The 19,288-nt window shown below is 36.6% G+C and overlaps 1 protein-coding gene across 2 annotated transcripts; it reads left to right on the top strand.

Annotated features, from left to right (window-relative positions):
• On the top strand, nucleotides 1-17,713 carry wt1b (WT1 transcription factor b). Of its 2 annotated transcripts, none has more exons than XM_051871115.1 (9): nucleotides 1-1,673; nucleotides 4,011-4,133; nucleotides 5,393-5,483; nucleotides 9,969-10,049; nucleotides 12,302-12,410; nucleotides 14,143-14,287; nucleotides 16,085-16,174; nucleotides 16,850-16,933; nucleotides 17,071-17,713. In XM_051871115.1, the coding sequence occupies exons 1-9, from the start codon at nucleotides 1,286-1,288 to the stop codon at nucleotides 17,190-17,192; spliced, it is 1,233 nt and encodes a 410-aa protein (XP_051727075.1). In that variant the 5' UTR covers nucleotides 1-1,285; the 3' UTR covers nucleotides 17,193-17,713. The 2 variants fall into 2 exon arrangements, with proteins under 2 accessions (XP_051727075.1, XP_051727074.1); XM_051871114.1 differs by having other exon boundaries at nucleotides 16-1,673; nucleotides 16,850-16,942.
• The last annotated feature ends 1,575 nt before the right edge of the window (nucleotides 17,714-19,288 follow it).

Raw genomic sequence — 19,288 nt, forward strand, 5'->3', positions numbered from 1 at the left:
TGGCACTGAAAACTGGAGTAATGATGCTGAAAATTCAGCTTTGATCACAGGAATAAATTAAATTTTAAAATATATGAAAATATACTGTTTTTACTGTATTTTTGATCAAATAAATGCAGCCTTGGTGAGCAGAACAGACTTTTTTCAAAAACATTAAAAGAAAATTAAAATTTGAATGGCGGTGACTATATATAAATACATAAACAAATTAAATCTTTATTATGCCGTCGTATCCATAGCAGCATTCAGTTTCACTACCAAAATTAAAAAAATCCCCTTTTGCGTTTCATTCACATCTCTTATTTTTTCAAACAGGCTACAGACGGTGCTGGTATTTCACAACAGTGTTGCTCAATCCCAATGCACATCCATCAGCTTAATTGAATCTTTACTTTGACAACACGAATCCCTTAGATAGCACTCATTTATACTTCCCCACAGAGAACAACACTTCAGTCGGAGACCCTTATCTGCATTCATTTCACTACACTCTAAACATCTGAGATTGAAGGGAAAAGTAAATGGCGAAATGAGTGGACTTATTATACACTCTTAAAAATAAAGGTTTTCAGAAGGGGGTTTTCATAGCAATGGAGTAGAAGAACAAATTTTCAGTCAACAGTCCCTAAAAGACCTATTATTTTCTTAGTGTGAAGAACATCTGAAGAACCATTTTCCACTATAAAGAACTTTTTGTGCAATGGAAAGATTTAATGGATGTTAAAGTTTTTTAATGGAACCATCTATGCAAACGAAGAACCCTTATTTTAGAGAAATGAAGTGTGTATATTTAGTATTGTAATTAAACAAAATAACACAAAAAAAAAAAAAAAACATTCTGTTCTATGACAAACATCATTTTATGCTAACTAGGCAATAAGCAACAAATAAACGCCCACCCAAACAGCCACCCACACACATATTCATGCACACACGTTCACAGGCATTAGTCAGACAAGGACTGAAAGTGCTTTTCAAGTAAAAGATGAGTAAGGTACAGAAGAAGTCAAGCTCTTGGCTCCTCCTTTTGGAGATGGTGGGGTGGTTTTTAGAGCTGACAGTCCCAGACAAATGGATAAGAGTGAAGTTACTCCTGCTCAAACTCTCCCATGCATTTCTACTACCACATCAGCAGTGCTTCCCAGCAGACAAAGCTTGTAGGACCTCTTTAAGGGCCCTTTGAGATTTTAAAGTCTTTTTCCTGTAGTTGTCAGTGCAGGAGACATCTGTGTTCTTCTTGAAATCTAGTCTGCAGATATTGTTGCAGTGAAGAAAATCCTCCTAAATGCTGACTGAGCCGCGTGACCTGATGGGATCGGACATCAGAGACCTGAGCGCCCTGCTTCCAGCGGTCCCGACGCTGCCCGGGGGGAACGCAAACTGTTCCCTGCCCGTCGGCGGAGCCCCGCAGTGGGGACCGATGCTGGACTTTCACCCTGCCTCCCCGTACGGATCGCTTCCCTCCCACTCCTTCGTCAAACAGGAGCCGAGCTGGGGGCCCGCAGACCCTCACGAGGATCCTCACTGCGGTTTGGGGGCCTTCACTGTACACTTCTCAGGGCAGCTCACAGGGATGCCGTTTGCTGATTCTCCCTCCAGCCAGAACAGGATGTTCTCCAGCGGGCCTTATCTGCCAGGCTGCATGGAGAGCCCTCCTGCCCAGCGCAACCAGGGTGAGACACCCGTCCCGTTCCTGACTCACATGCTGTCTGTCTTGAGCCACATAATCTGTTTGTCTCTGTTGTTGGTGTCAAAAACGCAAAGAGCATGAAAGTTCAGAGAGGAACTTGTGTGCATGTGTACAACGTAAAAAAATCTCAACTTATATTTTGTTTCTTTTTTTCTGAAGTTTTACTTACTCTTAAAAGTTGGATAACTTTTTATTTTGTCAATTTAAATACATTTGACAAATCAATTGGATAATTACAGTAAATTTAGTTTACTAAAATCAAAGATTTTTTTTTACAGTGTGGGTGTGTGTTTGTAAAGTGTAGGAGTTTGTTGATATCAAATTACTCATGGAGGATCTCTTATCACCCTCAAAATATTATTTCTGAAAAGTGCATTAATCATGCATTTGAATTCAATTAAATCTTAATGTTATACATGTTTGTGATTTACCTCATTTTGAAATTATTAATAAATTTAATTGTTCAAATAATAATTATTTTAATCACATCATATTGTATATGATAACCAGTATATTGTAGAAAAAAAAAAAGTACTGGTAATTTTTGACCAGGACATTATCCATTAAGTTTACGGACATTTTGGTAACCCTAAAATCACAAAACAATGCAATAATTCAAAACAGGTAAAACGCCTGTGAAAAATCAATATGGAAAATTCCTTCATATTAACACATATGGCCCCATTTTACAGACTTTTCTTAGAATGCAGTTAAATATATAGGCATTTTCCATTTAATGACTAAATAAATAGTTTTCTTTACTCTATTGAATAATCTGAAGTCATCTATAAGATTCACGTGGACATTTAGAAGTGAAATATCTGAAATATCTTTGAACGTGATTTATACCTGAAAATGAAGGAAAATCTAAGACACTTATTGAAGTGAAAGTAACAATACTATTCAGCCATCCTCCATATTTTTCCATTGTGCTCAGTTTTATCTGCTGTAATGTAATCTGCACACTATAAAGGCATTTAAATGCTTTGATAAACATACTGGATTGTCCATTTTATGTCGCTCGAGGCAGATTCTTTGGTTGAAGGGCTCTTACGGTCTCCTTAAAACTATTGGGAAACCAGAAGATTGATGCGCTGACATCCGACGCTTTAAAGGAAAATAGATTGAAATGTTTCTCAAAGGTTTAAAGACGTAGTTTACAGTGAACTAAACAAATAGTTATTGAAACCGTATTTTTTGGTGATAATGCACTTTTTTCAAAAAACAAAAATGTCAAATAAAATGGAATTTAAGAGGAGGCATGAAATGGGATTTTTCTGCAGTGTTGTAGCTCAAGAGATATTAAGATTGGTCTTTATTTATTGGTGTTCGTTTCATGGATCAAGCATTGCACATACGATATACAATGCAAGTCTCGCAGGAGAGTCAGTCTATCTTTAATTTTTTTCTTTGTGTTGATGACTGACTTAAAACACCATGTGAAACTCTTGAAGAGATTCTCTCCTTTAAATCTGAGTGCTCAGAATACAGATGTCTGGTGTTGGCCAGTTTAAATCACAGTACTTGATTGTAAAGTCTCACATCCCTGTACTTATTCTTTCATGTATTATTAGATTAACTTTAGGAAAAGTCACAGTGACATAGTGATTCATTCATTGCAAAAGTTTATTGGCCCTGAGCGGCTTTCCCATGAATTATTAGTCTGATGGTGAGGGATGTGTATACTATAACTTAATGCATTTTGTCAGCAGTATTAGTAAGACCTTTTCTGTGTTCGCATTAGTTAGAACAGTTTTTTAGCCATTTTATCACAATTGTAAGCAATAGCCAATGGATGTTTATTTATATAAATATTACTGGTATTATAGGGGATAACAAATATGTGTACAAATATATATTTCAACATTTCAATCTTTTTTGGTAACATTTTACTATAAGGTCTAATTTGTTAACATTACTTAATGCATTAACTAACATGAACTAACAATGAAAAATATATTTTCACAGCATTTATTAATCTTTATGTTAGTTCATTAACTGTTAACAGATACAAAATTTCTTAACAATGTGTTTATAAATGTTGACATTAACATTAACTAAGATTAAGAAATGCTGAAGAATTGTTTATTCTGAGTTCATTCTGAGAAACCTTATTATAAAGTGTTTCCATTTTTTCTTTATTGTGACTTTATTCTGTTTGACCTGTCAGAATAAAATGATGTTTGTGTGATGTTACACCTGCTCCCTTTGTCCAATGAGGAGATTGGATTCAGCTGAGATATATCCAGTCATCCAGTGAAAAAAGATTGATTTAATTGAGAACAAACACTTATTTTTGTCTCTTTCTCTTCTCTCACAGGTTATGGTACAGTAGCATTAGATGGAGCTCCCAGTTACGGTCACACACCTACACACCACACGCCACCATTCCCCAACAATACCTTCAAACACGAGGACCCCATGTCCCCACAATGCACTATGGGTAAGGAAAATATGTTCTCATTGTGACCTATAAAGCAGTAAATGCCTTTGAATAAATGATGAGTAAGTGTGAAAATTATGAGGCAAAAGTAAGCCATTTGTAGGTTGATTTCCATGGAAAGTGTAAATACTCTTTGTTTGAGCATCCCGACCAGCCCAACACGGCAACAATGACTCAACCAATAGGGTGAGTGTGGAGACGGAGCTATCTGTTTGTGATAGATATCACACACTTTACCTTTAAATGCTTTGCTCACCCTTAAGAAAAGAAAGTATGCTTAATTGTATTGAATGTGCACTGGTAGTGTAGTTTTTTTGTGCTTGCAGATAATTATTGAAACAATATTAATCAAATAAAAGGCCACTTAAGTGCACTTAAAGAAAAGTAATTGTGAAATTACATGTAGTCCTACTTAAGTGGGTCAAAAACTAATTACATTTAACATATTTTAACAATAACGCATCTTTATTTAATAGTAAATAAAATGCAATTGTGTCCAAAAACATTACAATAATTTCCATTTAAGTATATTCTTTTAAAGTATATTATTTCCATAATCAGTACTCTTTTTAAAAGTTTGCTAAAGTGTATTTCTTTTTCACAAGAGCTGTACAAGATGCAAGTGAATTTGTGAGTGTATATTTAAGTATAGTATGACAAATAAGACGTACAGATATCTGGAGATCACTGTATCTGCAGCTCACAGAGGAACTAGAGTCGTCACCGCAAGGATCATCTGGAGGTTAAGTGTCAGACGGAGTTTTAATGCCAGAGCAGTAAATACTCTGATTTTTTTCTCCCTTCTCGCTCTCATTTTTACCTCTCTGTCTCCTTCCTCAAACACTCAAAACACTGGATGTAACAGTTTCTAAGTTCATTAAGCATAAATTATGCTGGCATAAATTATCGGCTCTCTTCTTCGGGCAGCTAACAGGAGGAAGCAGAATTGTGGATGTGGAGAAGAATGTTTTTAATGCTGCCGTGGGACTGATTCCCTGTCTGTTGCCCTAAGAAATGAACAGTGTGCTCTCAGAAACTCTGCTGACGGCTTTATGGCCTCAGGGAGCCCTGCGCTGTTTGGATAACCTCAGTGAAGATGAGGCCACTCTCTCTGTTAGCTCTACTGTAAAACGCTTTGTTTCACTTGTAAACAGGAACACTGAAGTATGAGGTCTTTGAAGAGAACTTTCTTTCAGATATGGTTGATATATTTGCTGTTTGAGTGTTGTAATATGTGCTTTTATTTTGTGAATATGCAGGTGAGCAGCAGTACTCCGTCCCACCACCTGTCTATGGGTGCCACAGTCCTCCTGACAGTCAGACCCTGCTTTTGAGAAACACCTTCAACAGGTACCTTTGCTTATCACATTTACACAATGCAAATTACACACAGTTTAATAACAGACATAATTATTAAGCATTACACGTTTTCATAATTATGAAGATTATTAAAACTTTAGTTATTGAGTTAATTGTTAAGTTAATAACCCCCTAGGATTTGTCATGCATGAAATAATAACATTAGAAATGCAATAAATTGCCTCATAGAGGAAGCAAGCAAGCCACGAATTACAAGAAGTTACAAAAATACAATGAATCTTTTATGCAACTGCCGAAATAAAGGGATATTCCTGGATATTGTCTAATGACAACTTCTGAGACGTGCTGTCGATTACCACAGAAAACAATTTCGTTTTGTCCCTCAGTCTGTGAAAACAAACAAAAATCTCAGCGGCATTCTGGAGGGTTCATAGAAATGTGAGGCTGTTTATTCTTGTAACGTGAAGGAGACATGGTTGTAAACGCAGGTTGACTTAAAGGGATAGTTCACCCAAAAATGAAAATTTACTCACCCTCAAACCATCCTAGGTGTATATGACTTTCTTCTTTCAGACGAATACAATCAGAGTTATATTAAATAATGTCTCTTCCAAGCTTTATAATATTTATATTAGGAGTAATCCCTTACGTGATGTAGGAGTAGCGTAAACTTTGACACCTCTCGCTGTTCAAACAAATAGGGCTGGGCAACAAACTCAGGCTCCTCTTCTCTTATATCGAAATCCTCCAACATTTCTCTTTAAAAATTCTCATTTTAGACTTCTAAATCGTGACCGGTGTTTTGTTTTGCTCTATCCTCTGCGCTTCCACGTTCGTCATTACGTCATGCGTCAGGTCAAGGGTTACTTTTCCGCCGAAATTGATGCATACAGCCATCTGTATGTGATTTATTTTTATTTATTTATTTATTTTTTTTATCACATTAGTCTCATGTTGACACACATAGGGCCCTATTTTAACGATCTAAGCACATGGTCTGAAGCACATGGCGCAGGTCCACTTAGGGTGTGTCTGAATCCACTTTTTCTAGTTTAACGATGGAAAAAATAGTTGGCACGTCAGGCGCATGGACCAAAAGAGTTGTACCTAGTCTTTTAATGAGTAATGGGTGTGTTTTGGGAGTAATGTGCAATAAACCAATCAGAGTGTCATCTCCCATTCCCTTTAAAAGCAGGTGCGCTTGAACCATAATGGATTCTCTATTTACATGGCGGAATATAGATACCCTCAAACTGACGAGTCAGTTTAAATACATGTGTGTATTGCCATTGGTCAAATAATTAGCCAATTTCATTCATCATTACTGCAAATAGGTCATTCTGTTACATGCAATGGCTATCCATTATGACATGTAGGTATTTTTATCTTTATGTATACAATAATAATCTGCACACCCATGGGTGAACAGATGGGCGCGAGTGCATTTGCTATTTAAACAACGTGGCGCTGGACGTGAAAATAACTGAAAAAATAACTGAAACTAGCAAAAAACACTTGTCGCGCTTGGCACCGCATTGTGCCGGTGTATGATAGGGCCCATAATGTTAAACTGTGCAGCTATACTTATAAAACAGTATGTCTTATGTGCACATCCCTGATTTGCCAAGTTAGATGCTTTCTTTTGGGTCAACATGTTTTGTTGATCCTGGAACAACATTCTGGTCTGAAAATTTAGTCCTAACCGTATCCCAACCCCTAACCCTACCCATAACTTATCTCTTAAATCAGAGGGAAATGATAGGTGAATAACACTGATGTTGAAGCACCTAACCCTGGTTGTAAACCTAGACTTGACATAAACTTGTAAACCTCAAATCTGATTAATTTGAATGTTACTCCAGGATCAACAAAAATTTTGATCCAGGAGCATGTTGCACTTATTGAAATCAGGTTCTGCGTCTTTGCACTGTTTATTCCCATCATGCAATGCTTTTCCTCATAGATCTCCATTCTACGTGTGTCACTGTAAAGATGATTTTTACTGTTTTTTACAAAAACAACTTCTCTCTGGTAATCAACAGCATGTCACACACGCTGTTGATAGAGCTGAAGTTGTATTGAACCCAGAACATTCCTTTAAAAAAGGCACGTTAATTAGTGTACACTCTTCAAAATCTCAGCAATGCCATAGAAAAACCATTTCTGGTTCCTCAAAGAACCTTTCAGTGAACAGTTCTTAAAAGAACCATGTTACTCTGAGTGTAAATTAACATTTTATTAATCTAAAGAACCATTTTCCACTATAAAGAACCTTTTGTGCAATGGAAAGGCTCTGTGGAAGTTAAAGGTTCTTCATGGAACCATCTATGCCAATAAAGAACCTTTATTTTTAGTATATTGCTGATTGTGTCTTTATGGCACTACCCCCTCTGCTCTCTGAGTGACTGAGTCGAGTGTCAGTGAGGCCCAGTCTGGATGGCTCAGATAAATCCTGAGTAAGTCTGCAGTGAGTCTTGCTGTCTGCACAAAGGTTAAGAACTGCACAGCAGCTCTCAGCAGGCCAAAATACACTCACAGTGATCTACTACCCGTTTCCTCCAAATTCTTCTTCCTTCTCTGCCTGGCCTTCCCCAGAGACATAAGAGGAGGAGAGAGGGGGAAGGACAGAAAGAGCCATGTATTCAAAAGATTTAAAAACATTATTATGAGGAGAAAAGAGCATTGATTGGAATAGCAATCAGAGTCCGTCATTATTTACTTGCCCTCATGTCATTCTAACACTGTTATTTTTAATTACTACTTTACAAAACTTTAGTTTTCAAGTCTCACCAATTATGCTCACCAAGGCTGCATTTATTCAATCAAAAAACTAAAAACTATGGTAAAATAATATTGAACTTTAAAGTGGTTTTCTATTTGAATATATTTTCAAATGTAATCTATTCCTGTGATCAAAGCTGAATTTTCAGCATCATTACTCCAGTCTTCAGTGTCACATGATCCTTCAGAAATCATTCTAATATGCTGATTTGCTGCTCAAGTAACATTTATGATTATTATCAATGTTGAAAACAGTTATGCTACTTCATATTTTTGTGGAAACTATGATTCACTGATGAATAGAACGTTCAGAAGTCTTTACTGTGAACTTTGCTCAATTTCATGCATCCAATCCTTTTTGGAAAAAAAAAAAAATACTGATTTGTATGAAGATTCTGCAGAATATCTTTCATGTCCAATTGAAATATAACAGCACACAGATTTGGAATGACTAGAGGTCGAGTAATTATTGAAGATATTCATTTTGGGGGAAAATATTCCTTAATAGAAGGGTGTGAAAGAAGAGGATAAAAGAGAAATGCAGCTTCTCATCAGTGGCACTGAAATCAGTGTGCATTCTTCAGATACTGCTCTCATGTAGTTTAGAGAAAAAGGAGAAGACAGAACCCAACATAACGCATCCAGTTTTGATAAGACCCGAACAAAGCGTGCCTTTGGAAACCATCACAAGAAAATACACTCGAACAAACAATCTCACTCACTTGCACCACCCTGGTAGTGTTGCACTCTGTTCCATGAAACATCATTTCTTGGGTATAAAGTGAAATTTGAGGGGAGTGAAAAGGGAAATTCCACCTTATTTTTCATAAGTGTTTGGCTTAGAAATTGTCTCTCATTTTGAAACACCGATGTGAGCTGTAATGAAAAGTAATTTATTGGGAAGCAATGTGGCAACCAGTCATAGACCAATAATGAAAAATCACCATCACTTCTTTATTTTCCAATTATTATATTATATTATATTATATTATATTATATTATATTATATTATATTATATTATATTATATTATTATTATATTATATTATTATTATATTATTAATTTTTATTATTGTTATTAAATAAAAAATAGAAAATCACCTTCCAAAAATAAATAATTAATGAATTAAATAATAACAACAACATTATGATTTTATTATTATTATTATTAAATAAATAAATAATAGTGTAGTTTGATACACCAGACAACTAGCAAACAGCAAAGGGACAAACAGCGTATGAGTCAAGATCATTTCCCCAAATCCTTCCCACGATACCCAGAAATCAGTGTGACATCACACTATAACATCACTGTGCCAGGCACTCGACTCGCCAGACAGGACCACGTGAGAGCTGGCTGAGATACGGCTCCAAACAACATGTGGTGAAACATAATGATGTGTGTATGTTAGCAGTTTCCACAGTAGCAAACAAGCCTCCAGTTTTGCTACTTCCTTAAAAAACTTGGTTATGAATCAGCGGTGGATGATTAGAAAGAGACACCACACTGCTGACAATGTGCACTTCTAATCAGTCTATAAACCAAAAAAGCACTGTATGAATTTTTTTAATGCTTTTTCTCTGTGTTCTGTTTCGTTTTTTTTTTTTTTTTTGTTGCTTTTTCATCCTATTTTTGGCTTGTCTCTTCTCTTTTAAAAACCTTTGTGCTTTTTGAGAAGCTGAGTAATGAAAGTTGGGTCACATGACTTGTAATTTATCTCTTCTGCCCTGGCAGTGATAATCTGTACCAAATGACGTCCCAGTTGGAATGTCTTCCCTGGAATCCCGTCAGCTCACTGACACCCAGTGTAAAGAGGTACAGACTCTGTCTCATATCAACACCTGTGCTTTTGAGAATTTCCTTTCCTTTCCTTTCCTTTCCTTTCCTTTCCTTTCCTTTCCTTTCCTTTCCTTTCCTTTCCTTTCCTTTCCTTTCCTTTCCTTTCCTTTCCTTTCCTTTCCTTTCCTTTCCTTTCCTTTCCTTTCCTTGCCTTTCCTTGCCTTTCCGATTCTTTCCAATTCTTTCCAATTCTTTATTTTACAACCCTTTGCTTTCCTTTCCTTTATGAACTTTTCCTTTCCTTTCCTTTCCTTTCCTTTCCTTTCCAACCCGACTCGACTCGACCCGACATGACTCTTTATTTTACAACTCTTTGCTTTCCTTTCCTTTCCTTTCCGATTCTTTATTTTACAACCCTTTGCTTTCTTTTCCTTTATGAACTTTTCCTTTCCTTTCCTTCCCGACTCTTTATTTTACAACTCTTTGCTTTCCTTCATGACTCTTCCTTTCCTTTATGGAATTTTCCTTTCCTTTCCTTTCCTTTCCTTTCCTTTCCTTTCCTTTCCTTTCCTTTCCTTTCCTTTCCTTTCCTTTCCTTTCCTTTCCTTTCCTTTCCTTTCCTTTCCTTTCCTTTCCTTTCCTTTCCTTTCCCTTCCCTTCATGCTTTCCTCTTCCTTTTCTTTATGGACTTTCCTTTCCTTCATGCTTTCCTCTTCCTTTTCTTTATGGACTTTCCTTTCCTTTCCTTTCCAACCCGACCTGACCTGACACAACTCTTTATTTTACGACCCTTTGCTTTCATTTCCTTTCCTTTCCATTCCGACCCGACCTCTTTATTTTACAACTCTTTGCTTTGCTTTCCTTCATGACCCTTCCTTTCCTTTATGGAATTTTCTTTTCTTTTCTTTTCTTTTCTTTTCTTTTCTTTTCTTTTCTTTTCTTTTCTTTTCTTTTCTTTTCTTTTCTTTTCTTCCTTTTCAACCCCTTGAGAATGAGACAAAGAGAGCACATTTTTTCTCTTCTTATGATCTCTGCCATCTTGTGCTCTGTTCTAATTATTGTGTGTTTGTAAGAAAGGACTCTTCTAATGTGGCACTGCACTGTGAAACAAAAGTACAGCCTGAAGTAGGAGCATGAATTATGCTGTGGTGACAGTAGAGGAGACAGGAATGAATCCTGCTCAGTCAACCAGTCCAACCCAGATAGAGTGTCTGACCTTGGGTCTGCTGAGGGGGCATTGAGGGGTAGTGTGTTTGTGTGTGTGAGAGAGGGACAGATAGATGTTAAAATGAAGAGAAGCAGACTGGCTGAAGGGCAGAGGGGAAGTCCCTTAGCATTATGGGATTTTTTTTTTTTTTTTGAGTGATTGAGTGTATGTGTGCTTGTCTAGGAAGGCAGATGAACTCTGCCACTGGAATAGGTGACTGGGATGCTGGACAGAATATTTATGCCAGCTGTCCAGATAAAAGATTTGGTATCCACCTTCCTCACACCCATTGCCATGACAACAGGGTGTTTATCTGCTGAACGGATGAATGGATGGGCTGTGGGAGGACTGGACCAGCAATGGCTGATTGTGTAGCCTGAGATGTGAAGTGAGTCGGACAAAGAAAAAGCTTTATAGGTCTTCAGCTCTTCATCCGTTACTGCCCACACTACAGATCCCCCTCCAAACTAACAGTCCTCCTTTGCTATCATTTATGATAGTTACGGCAGCTTTACAGCAATTTCTGGCTATAACAACATCCTTTTGTTAATAAGGAGGAAAAGCAGATTCATATATAGCAGAGCTATCAATAACATGCTCAAATCTGTCCTTTCTGGATCTTCTTTACCGAGAATCTTAGCTATGCTATGGAAGCTTGTTTCCGCCACGGAATAAAAAATAAAGAAGTAATTCTCACTTTTCTTCTTGCAATTGCGAGTTTTTGTCTCAAAATTTGGAGAAAAAAAAAGTCTGAAGTGCGAGATATAAACTGATCTTTTTTTTCTTGCAATTGTCTCTTTATTTCTCGTAATTCCCAATTTTTACTCACTTTATTTAATTCACACTTTATTTTATCTTGCAATTCTGAGAAAAAGGTTAGAATTTAACTTTTTTTTCTTCTCAGAGTTGTGAGATATATAAACTCACAATTGCAAGTCATAAAATCTGATCTGTGAGATAAAAAGTCTTAGTTACTTTTTTTTATTTTTTTATTCTGTGGTGGAAACAAGCTTCCCCTGTGTGAGTGGTCTTGTTTTATCTGCTGTGTCTAACTGGTCTCTGTCTTTGTATTTGTGTCCAGTCACAGTGGCAGTTATGAGGCGGATCTGTCCTCAGGAGCCGCTCCTGTGGTGTACAGCTGCAGCACCCAGTATCACATACACACACATGGTGTGTTCAGAGGATTACAGGTGGGTAACTGCAAAACACACACACTCTGGGTATGAGAGACAAACTCATACACATACCCAATGTGCACACACAGATTGCATTCACACAGTAATATAATCATAAAGTGCACTGAATTATTATTTATTGCTCATAATAAACATATATATATATATATATATATATATATATATATATATATGTATATGTATGTATGTGTGTGTTTATTATGAGCAATAAATAATAATTCAGTGCACAAAGTTTTGGGGTCGGTACAATTTTCTGTGTCTCTTCTGCTCATCAAGGCTGCTTTTATTTGATCAAATATACAGTGAAAACAGTAATTTTGTAAAATATTATTACAACTTAAAATAACTTTTTCTATTTTAATATATTTTAAAATGTAATTTATTCCTGTGATCAAAGCTGAATTTTCAGCATGCTGATTTGCTGCTCATTTCTTATTATTATCATCAATGTCGAAAACAGTTGTGCTGCTTCATATTTTCGTGGAAAACGTTACACCTTTTTCAGGATTCTCTGATGAATAGAACATTCAAAAGAACAGCATTTAATTTAAAAAATATTTTGTAAAATTATAAATGTCTTTACTGTCACTTTTGATCAATTTGATGCATCCTTGCTGAATAAAAGTATTTAAAATAAATCTTTCTGACCTCAAACTTTTGAACAGAGGTGTGCATACACACTGTGTTGGGTAATAATGTTGGGTTATTACTGTTGATTAGTATTAATGAAAGTTCTTATGAAGTCTAATGCCTCAAATGGATAAATATCCTCACACACACTCATACTTCATACTCGAGTTTAGCTCAAGGTCACGTACACACTTCCCCCTCTGCAGCTCTGCCAGGCGTTGAGTCCAAGGCCAGGACGGCGAGCACACAGTCCTCACCTCAAGCATGAAGTTTAGAGTAAAAGCGTGTGTTTGATTAGTCAGTCCTGTTGAATACTGAGAAGGAAAAAAAGATTGTTAGTTCAATCCTGACAACTCTATTAGTAGTTTTGGCATGTTAATGAATATGGCAATGTTAATGATTTTGCCTCACTGCTGTTGCGGAGCAAGTACGGTCTTGCTACTGCCTTCACATTCATAGACGCGATGCTGTGAGCATGTAAGATATGATGCTGCTGTATGAATAGACACATAAATCCTGTAGCAGATTTGGAGCTGGGGGAGGTGGAGGGTTTCAGAGGAACAACCTACAGAGAACACTGAAACAGACTATTTAAAGTTGAGTAAGAAATCTCATTGGCTACATGCAGGATCAGCAGAGGCAAAAATCAGCTTGTGCCATGTGGAAATATTTGTAAATTGCATGTAAAGACCTATCAGCCTGTGCCATCTAGAGTTTCATGACTGAACAAGATATATGCGTACGGAGCGCGTGAGGTGTATAAAACAGTCTCAGTAAGAGACTCTACTTTAGTCTGTAGTGTGTGCTTAGCATGAATGACCATCCATCAGTGCTTTAGAAAATTGATACTGTCCAGAGAACAGTGTGTCTGTGTGTTTGTGTATGTTTAGAACTTTACTTTAAAGCTTTCCCATTAAGGCTTTTAAAAGATAAACTGATATTTAACAGGCCACAAGATAAAAGGGTTTGTTCAGATGCAGAACTCATGCAGGGTTTGGTAACACAGAAGTTAAAACAAACAAGGGCTCAAAAGTGCAGCAGAATTGGCAAAAAGAGTTTGTTGATTGCCAATTATTCTCTCGTTGTTTTTCTGCAGGATGTGCGGAGAGTACCAGGCATCACTCCCTCCATTAAATCATCAGAGACCAGCGAGAAGCGTCCGTTCATGTGCTCTTACCCAGGCTGCAGTAAGAGATACTTCAAACTGTCCCACCTGCAGATGCACGGCAGGAAACACACAGGTGAGACGAATGTGGATGATACAAAATGCACGATTTTCTAGTTTCAGTTCGGGGTCACAAACTATCCAAACCGGTCTTTGCTTTTTTTCCTCTTAAAAAGTGCAGCAGGTAAGATTTACAGTTTTATGCAACATGCATAACAAAGTCATAATTCACATGCAAATCTTTTTTTTTTTTTTAGACGTCCAATAAAAGGCAGATGTTTATTGCAGAAACTTAAATTAGAAGATGTGAAAAGCTCTAAAACATAAATTAATTTGATCAGGCCCCTGGACATTTGAATTAAAGCTTTCAGGAATGTCTCACTTTATTCTAGTGACAGTGTGAGTCTGATAACAGTGATTCACAACCATGATTTGTGTGGAAAACGCACACGCACGCACACACACACGCACACGCACACACACACTTCTAAAACTAAACATGGGGTCACTTAGGGGGCAACATGACTGTACTGTCTAATCTGATCACACAAAACGGCCCAAAAAGGCATTTTACAGTAAACATTAATCATTGCAACAGTCATTATTATTTGGAAAACATTAGAAAAATGTTTTCATTTACACAAAAACTGATCTATTTCACCTTGGATTGCATCTGCTAAATGAATACATTTAAATGTGCATTGCTATATAGAAAAATGTATGCTAATTTCAACATTTACTAATGCATTATTTAAATCAAAAATAGTATTTTGTTTAGTGCACCTGAGCTAATATGCATTAACAATGAACATGTTAATATATATATATATATATATGACCCTGGACCACAAAACCAGTCATAAGCTTTCCATTGATGTATGGTTTGTTAGGATAGGACAATATTTGGCTGGGATACAACTATTTGAAAATCTGGAATCTGAGGGTGCAAAAAATATTGAGAAAATCGCCTTTAAAGTTGTCCAAATGAAGTTCTTAGCAATGCATATCAACTCACAAAAATACATTTTTGATATATTTACGGTAGGAAATTTACAAAATATCTCCATGGAACATGATCTTATGATATCCTATAATGATTTTTGGCATAAAAGAAAAATCAATAATTTTGGCCCATACAATGTATTGTTGGCTTTTGCTACAAATATACCCGTGCGACTTATGACTGGTTTTGTGGTCCAGGGAAAGTTTTTCTGAAAAATGTTACACAAAAACCGATCTATTTCTCTTGTTATTATTAGAATTAATTAGACCTGCGTAGTTGCTTTGGATAAAAGCATCTGCTAAGTGAATATGTAAATGCAAATGTGCATTGCTGGAATTCTTATTTAAACTGTTTATATATTTTATATACAGTTTATTTAATTTATATAATTATTATCCTTTATTTTTATCACAGAAAATCACCATGATTACTGTAGTTTCCATCATAATTCTACAGTAAAAGAATCACGCATAAATAAGGAATCTCCCTCAAACTGTGTAAGAGGCTGCCTGTCTATTTTGAATAATTTATTTTTATGCTCCTGTTAATACCAAGTATGTATATTTTAGTGGAAAAAAGGTTGCCATGGTAAATAGAAACACATCTCAGTTGAGCAAGAATCACCAGAATTACTCAAAAACATCTGGAGTGGCCTAATTTGTGACCTCATAGCACATAGCTCATAGTACAGTGTTACAGATAAATTTACGATTTATGAGCCTTAGGAAATAACAGTGCTGAGTTGAAACGGCGCCCCCTTGTGGAAGCTTCAGGTTAATGGCAGTGACCACAGATTTTTCCACACAGAAGTCCTCTAAACACATACTGTAAGAAGAGTTATGGAATGATGCTGTTCTCTGTCATGTTTAGGTGAAAAGCCCTACCAGTGTGATTACACAGGCTGCGGCCGCAGGTTTTCCAGATCTGACCAGCTCAAGAGACACCAACGCAGACATACAGGTTAGTCACGTGACATCTCAACTCACGAAAGAAATAGGTACTGGAGTCGTGTGGCTTTTATTCATTAGATTTAAGGTCATTTATATGCTCCACTCTTAAAAAATATATAGGTTCTTTAAGGCCCGTTCACACCAAGAACTATAACTATAAAGATAAATTTAGAACTATATCTTTATCGTTATCTTTATAGTTAGCCTTTATAGTTATTTTTACTGGCATCTTTGGTTCCATGAAGAACCTTTAACACCAATGGAATTTTTCCATTCCACAAAATGTTTTTCACCCTAAGAAAAAATGGTTCTTTTAGGAACTTGCTCACTGAAAGGCTCTTTGGAGATGTAAAGCTTTTTTTCTGTGGCATCACTGACCCTTTGAACCTTTATTTTTAAGAATGTAATATATAGCCCTAAAACATTCATTATATATATATTTTAAGCATTTAGCATTAAAAGCTTAAACTGTTAGAACATAAAATTCAGTCCTTCTCTTCTGGTAAAACAGGCCAAAAATATTGCTGACTCATCTTGCACTCAGGGGCGTATCCAAACTTTTGTCCAATCAAATGCTGTAGAATTAGATAGCCCCACCCACCCATTAATCCATCACTTTCATGAAGTATCTGAAGCCCACCGCAGCTGTCTGTCTCTCTGTCTCCTGCTCTCTTTGGTCCTGTAGGCGTCAAACCCTTTCAGTGTGAGACATGTCAAAGAAAGTTTTCACGCTCAGACCACCTTAAGACCCACACTCGGACTCATACAGGTAAAACAAGTGCGTACGCCTTTTTTTTTTTAGACTTCTCAAAAAACATTTGATCTATTGAATTGATCATATGAACTGATTCCATTCTAGCACATTAGTAAAGTGTGTTCTGGTATTTTCTCTCTTGTCGTTCTCAGGCGAGAAGCCGTTTACGTGCCGCTGGCCCAGCTGTCAGAAGAAGTTCGCCCGCTCAGATGAGCTGGTCAGGCATCACAGTATGCATCAGAGAAACATGAACAAATTCCAGTCTGCTATTTGAGACACTGTACAGACACACACTGTATATAGACACACAGACCCTGAGACTCTCTCAACAGTGAAGAACTGTCAGTCAGTCAACTACAGCAGTGATCTGATGACATGAAGTAACGGAGAAATGCAGCTGTACTACATTATTAAAGCATCCCTGTAAGAAGCAGATTTTACTGAATGCATATAAATATGCACTTATATTGGAGTTTTGCCATATTGTATTTGACATGGGAACACTGCGATTTACAAAAGACTGTGTCTGGATAATTTTGGATCATCTCATTTTGCAAATAAGATTTTTTTTTTTTTTTTTTTTTTACGTATGGACAGTTGATTGCACTGGGTATTTTGTATTTCAAAATGGTAGGATGTGCTGGGTCACTTGAAAATAAATAGATGATTGAAAAATGGCTAGTGTAAAAATGATATGCACTATAATGACTTTGTATATATTATGTTTCAAGTGACAGCAGTCTTTCTTTATAAAAATGCCTTTTATAATAAACTACATTAAACAAATTCTCAGGACATCTATTCAGTGTTTTCATTTGGAGGGAATAATCTAATGGTGGAATAATTTCACACAAAAGTCTATAATTTTATACCTACTATATATTTTTATATATATATATATAATGTATAAAATGTTGTACAAAGAGTCCTTATATGGACATGTACTGGTATGTTTTATGCAAATTACTACTTGTGGGAAGGCAACACATGCCCTTTTGTGCAAGAGCTATTTTTGCACACAGAAATATGCAAATGATATGAGGTTATTATTCATTGAGGCTCCATTATCCTTAAAGGGTTAGTTTACCCAAAAATGAAAATTCTGTCATCATTTACTCACCCTCATGTCGTTCCACATCCGTAAGACTTTCGTTCAGCTTCAAAACACAAAAGATCTATTTGATGAAATCTGACAGATTTCTGTCCCTCCATTGACAAGCCTACGCAACAACCACTTTGATGCATCAAAAAGTTCAGAAAAAGGTCATAAAACTAATCCATATGAATTGAGTGGTTTAATCCAAAGACTCAATCGCTTTTTATATGATGAACAGATTAAATTTAAGTTTCCGCGTTCCGACAATAAAAGAAAGTTTTACAGGTTTGGAACGACATGAGGGTGAGTAAATAATGACACAATTTTCATTTTTGGCACAAAATTTTTTTCATTTAAAGGTGTGGTCATATTTCAAAAACACTGTTTGGAAGTTCGTCGGGCTGACACCAACAACAAACATGTAACCAATCAGCATTAGGGGGCGTATGACGTCGAGGAGAGAACGAGCAAGAGGGAGATTTGAAAAAGACTGCAGAAAGAGAGATGAGACAATACAAAAGCGCTCAAAAGAATATCACTGGAATGAAGGTTTATGACTGGGTAAGCACTTTAGGACTAGCGTTAATATTAGAAAAGCTTTCCAGCGCTGGAGAGAGCTGAGAGGGAAGGTCTGAAAACAGACGTGGAGGCTGATTTGATTCCACTTCACACGTGAGTAGCACTGGGTTTGAGTGTCAATGATTGTCTGTGCTGTTGGCGACTAACAACGAACACTTGTTTTTATTTACTCTTATGTACTGTACATTTTTTTGCTTCCTTGTCATTCGTTCATCCTCTGCGCTTTATTTCCTGTGAAGCATTATTTTGTGCATCAGCTGTGATAGACATCCACTCTTGCTTTGCGTGTAACAGAGATCAGCTAGTAAGAGATGTGCAAGTAAACATATCTCAAAAGGTGCACTGACGACTGCTAGAGAATGTGGTGTTTAGCATCATTGTTAGTGCACCTGCCTCGCCTGCCAGCAGCGATCGGGGTTCGACAGACTCGGAGTAGGGTGGTTAGGATTGGAGGCGGAGCAATGAAGAGAGGGGTGTGTTTGTTTGGGTTGATGTCAAATATCAACAATGTCCAACAGCGTTTTTGAAATATCACTTACCCCACCTTTAAAGGGTTAGTTCACCCAAAAATGGAAATTTGTGTCATTATTTACTCACCCTCATGTTGTTCCAAACCAGTAAGAATTTCCTTCACCTTCAGAACACAAATGAAGATATTTTTAATGAAATCAGAGTTTTCTGTCCTTCCGTAGACA

The sequence above is a fragment of the Ctenopharyngodon idella genome, chromosome 18 (assembly GCF_019924925.1).
Source record: "Ctenopharyngodon idella isolate HZGC_01 chromosome 18, HZGC01, whole genome shotgun sequence".
NCBI lineage: Eukaryota > Metazoa > Chordata > Actinopteri > Cypriniformes > Xenocyprididae > Ctenopharyngodon > Ctenopharyngodon idella.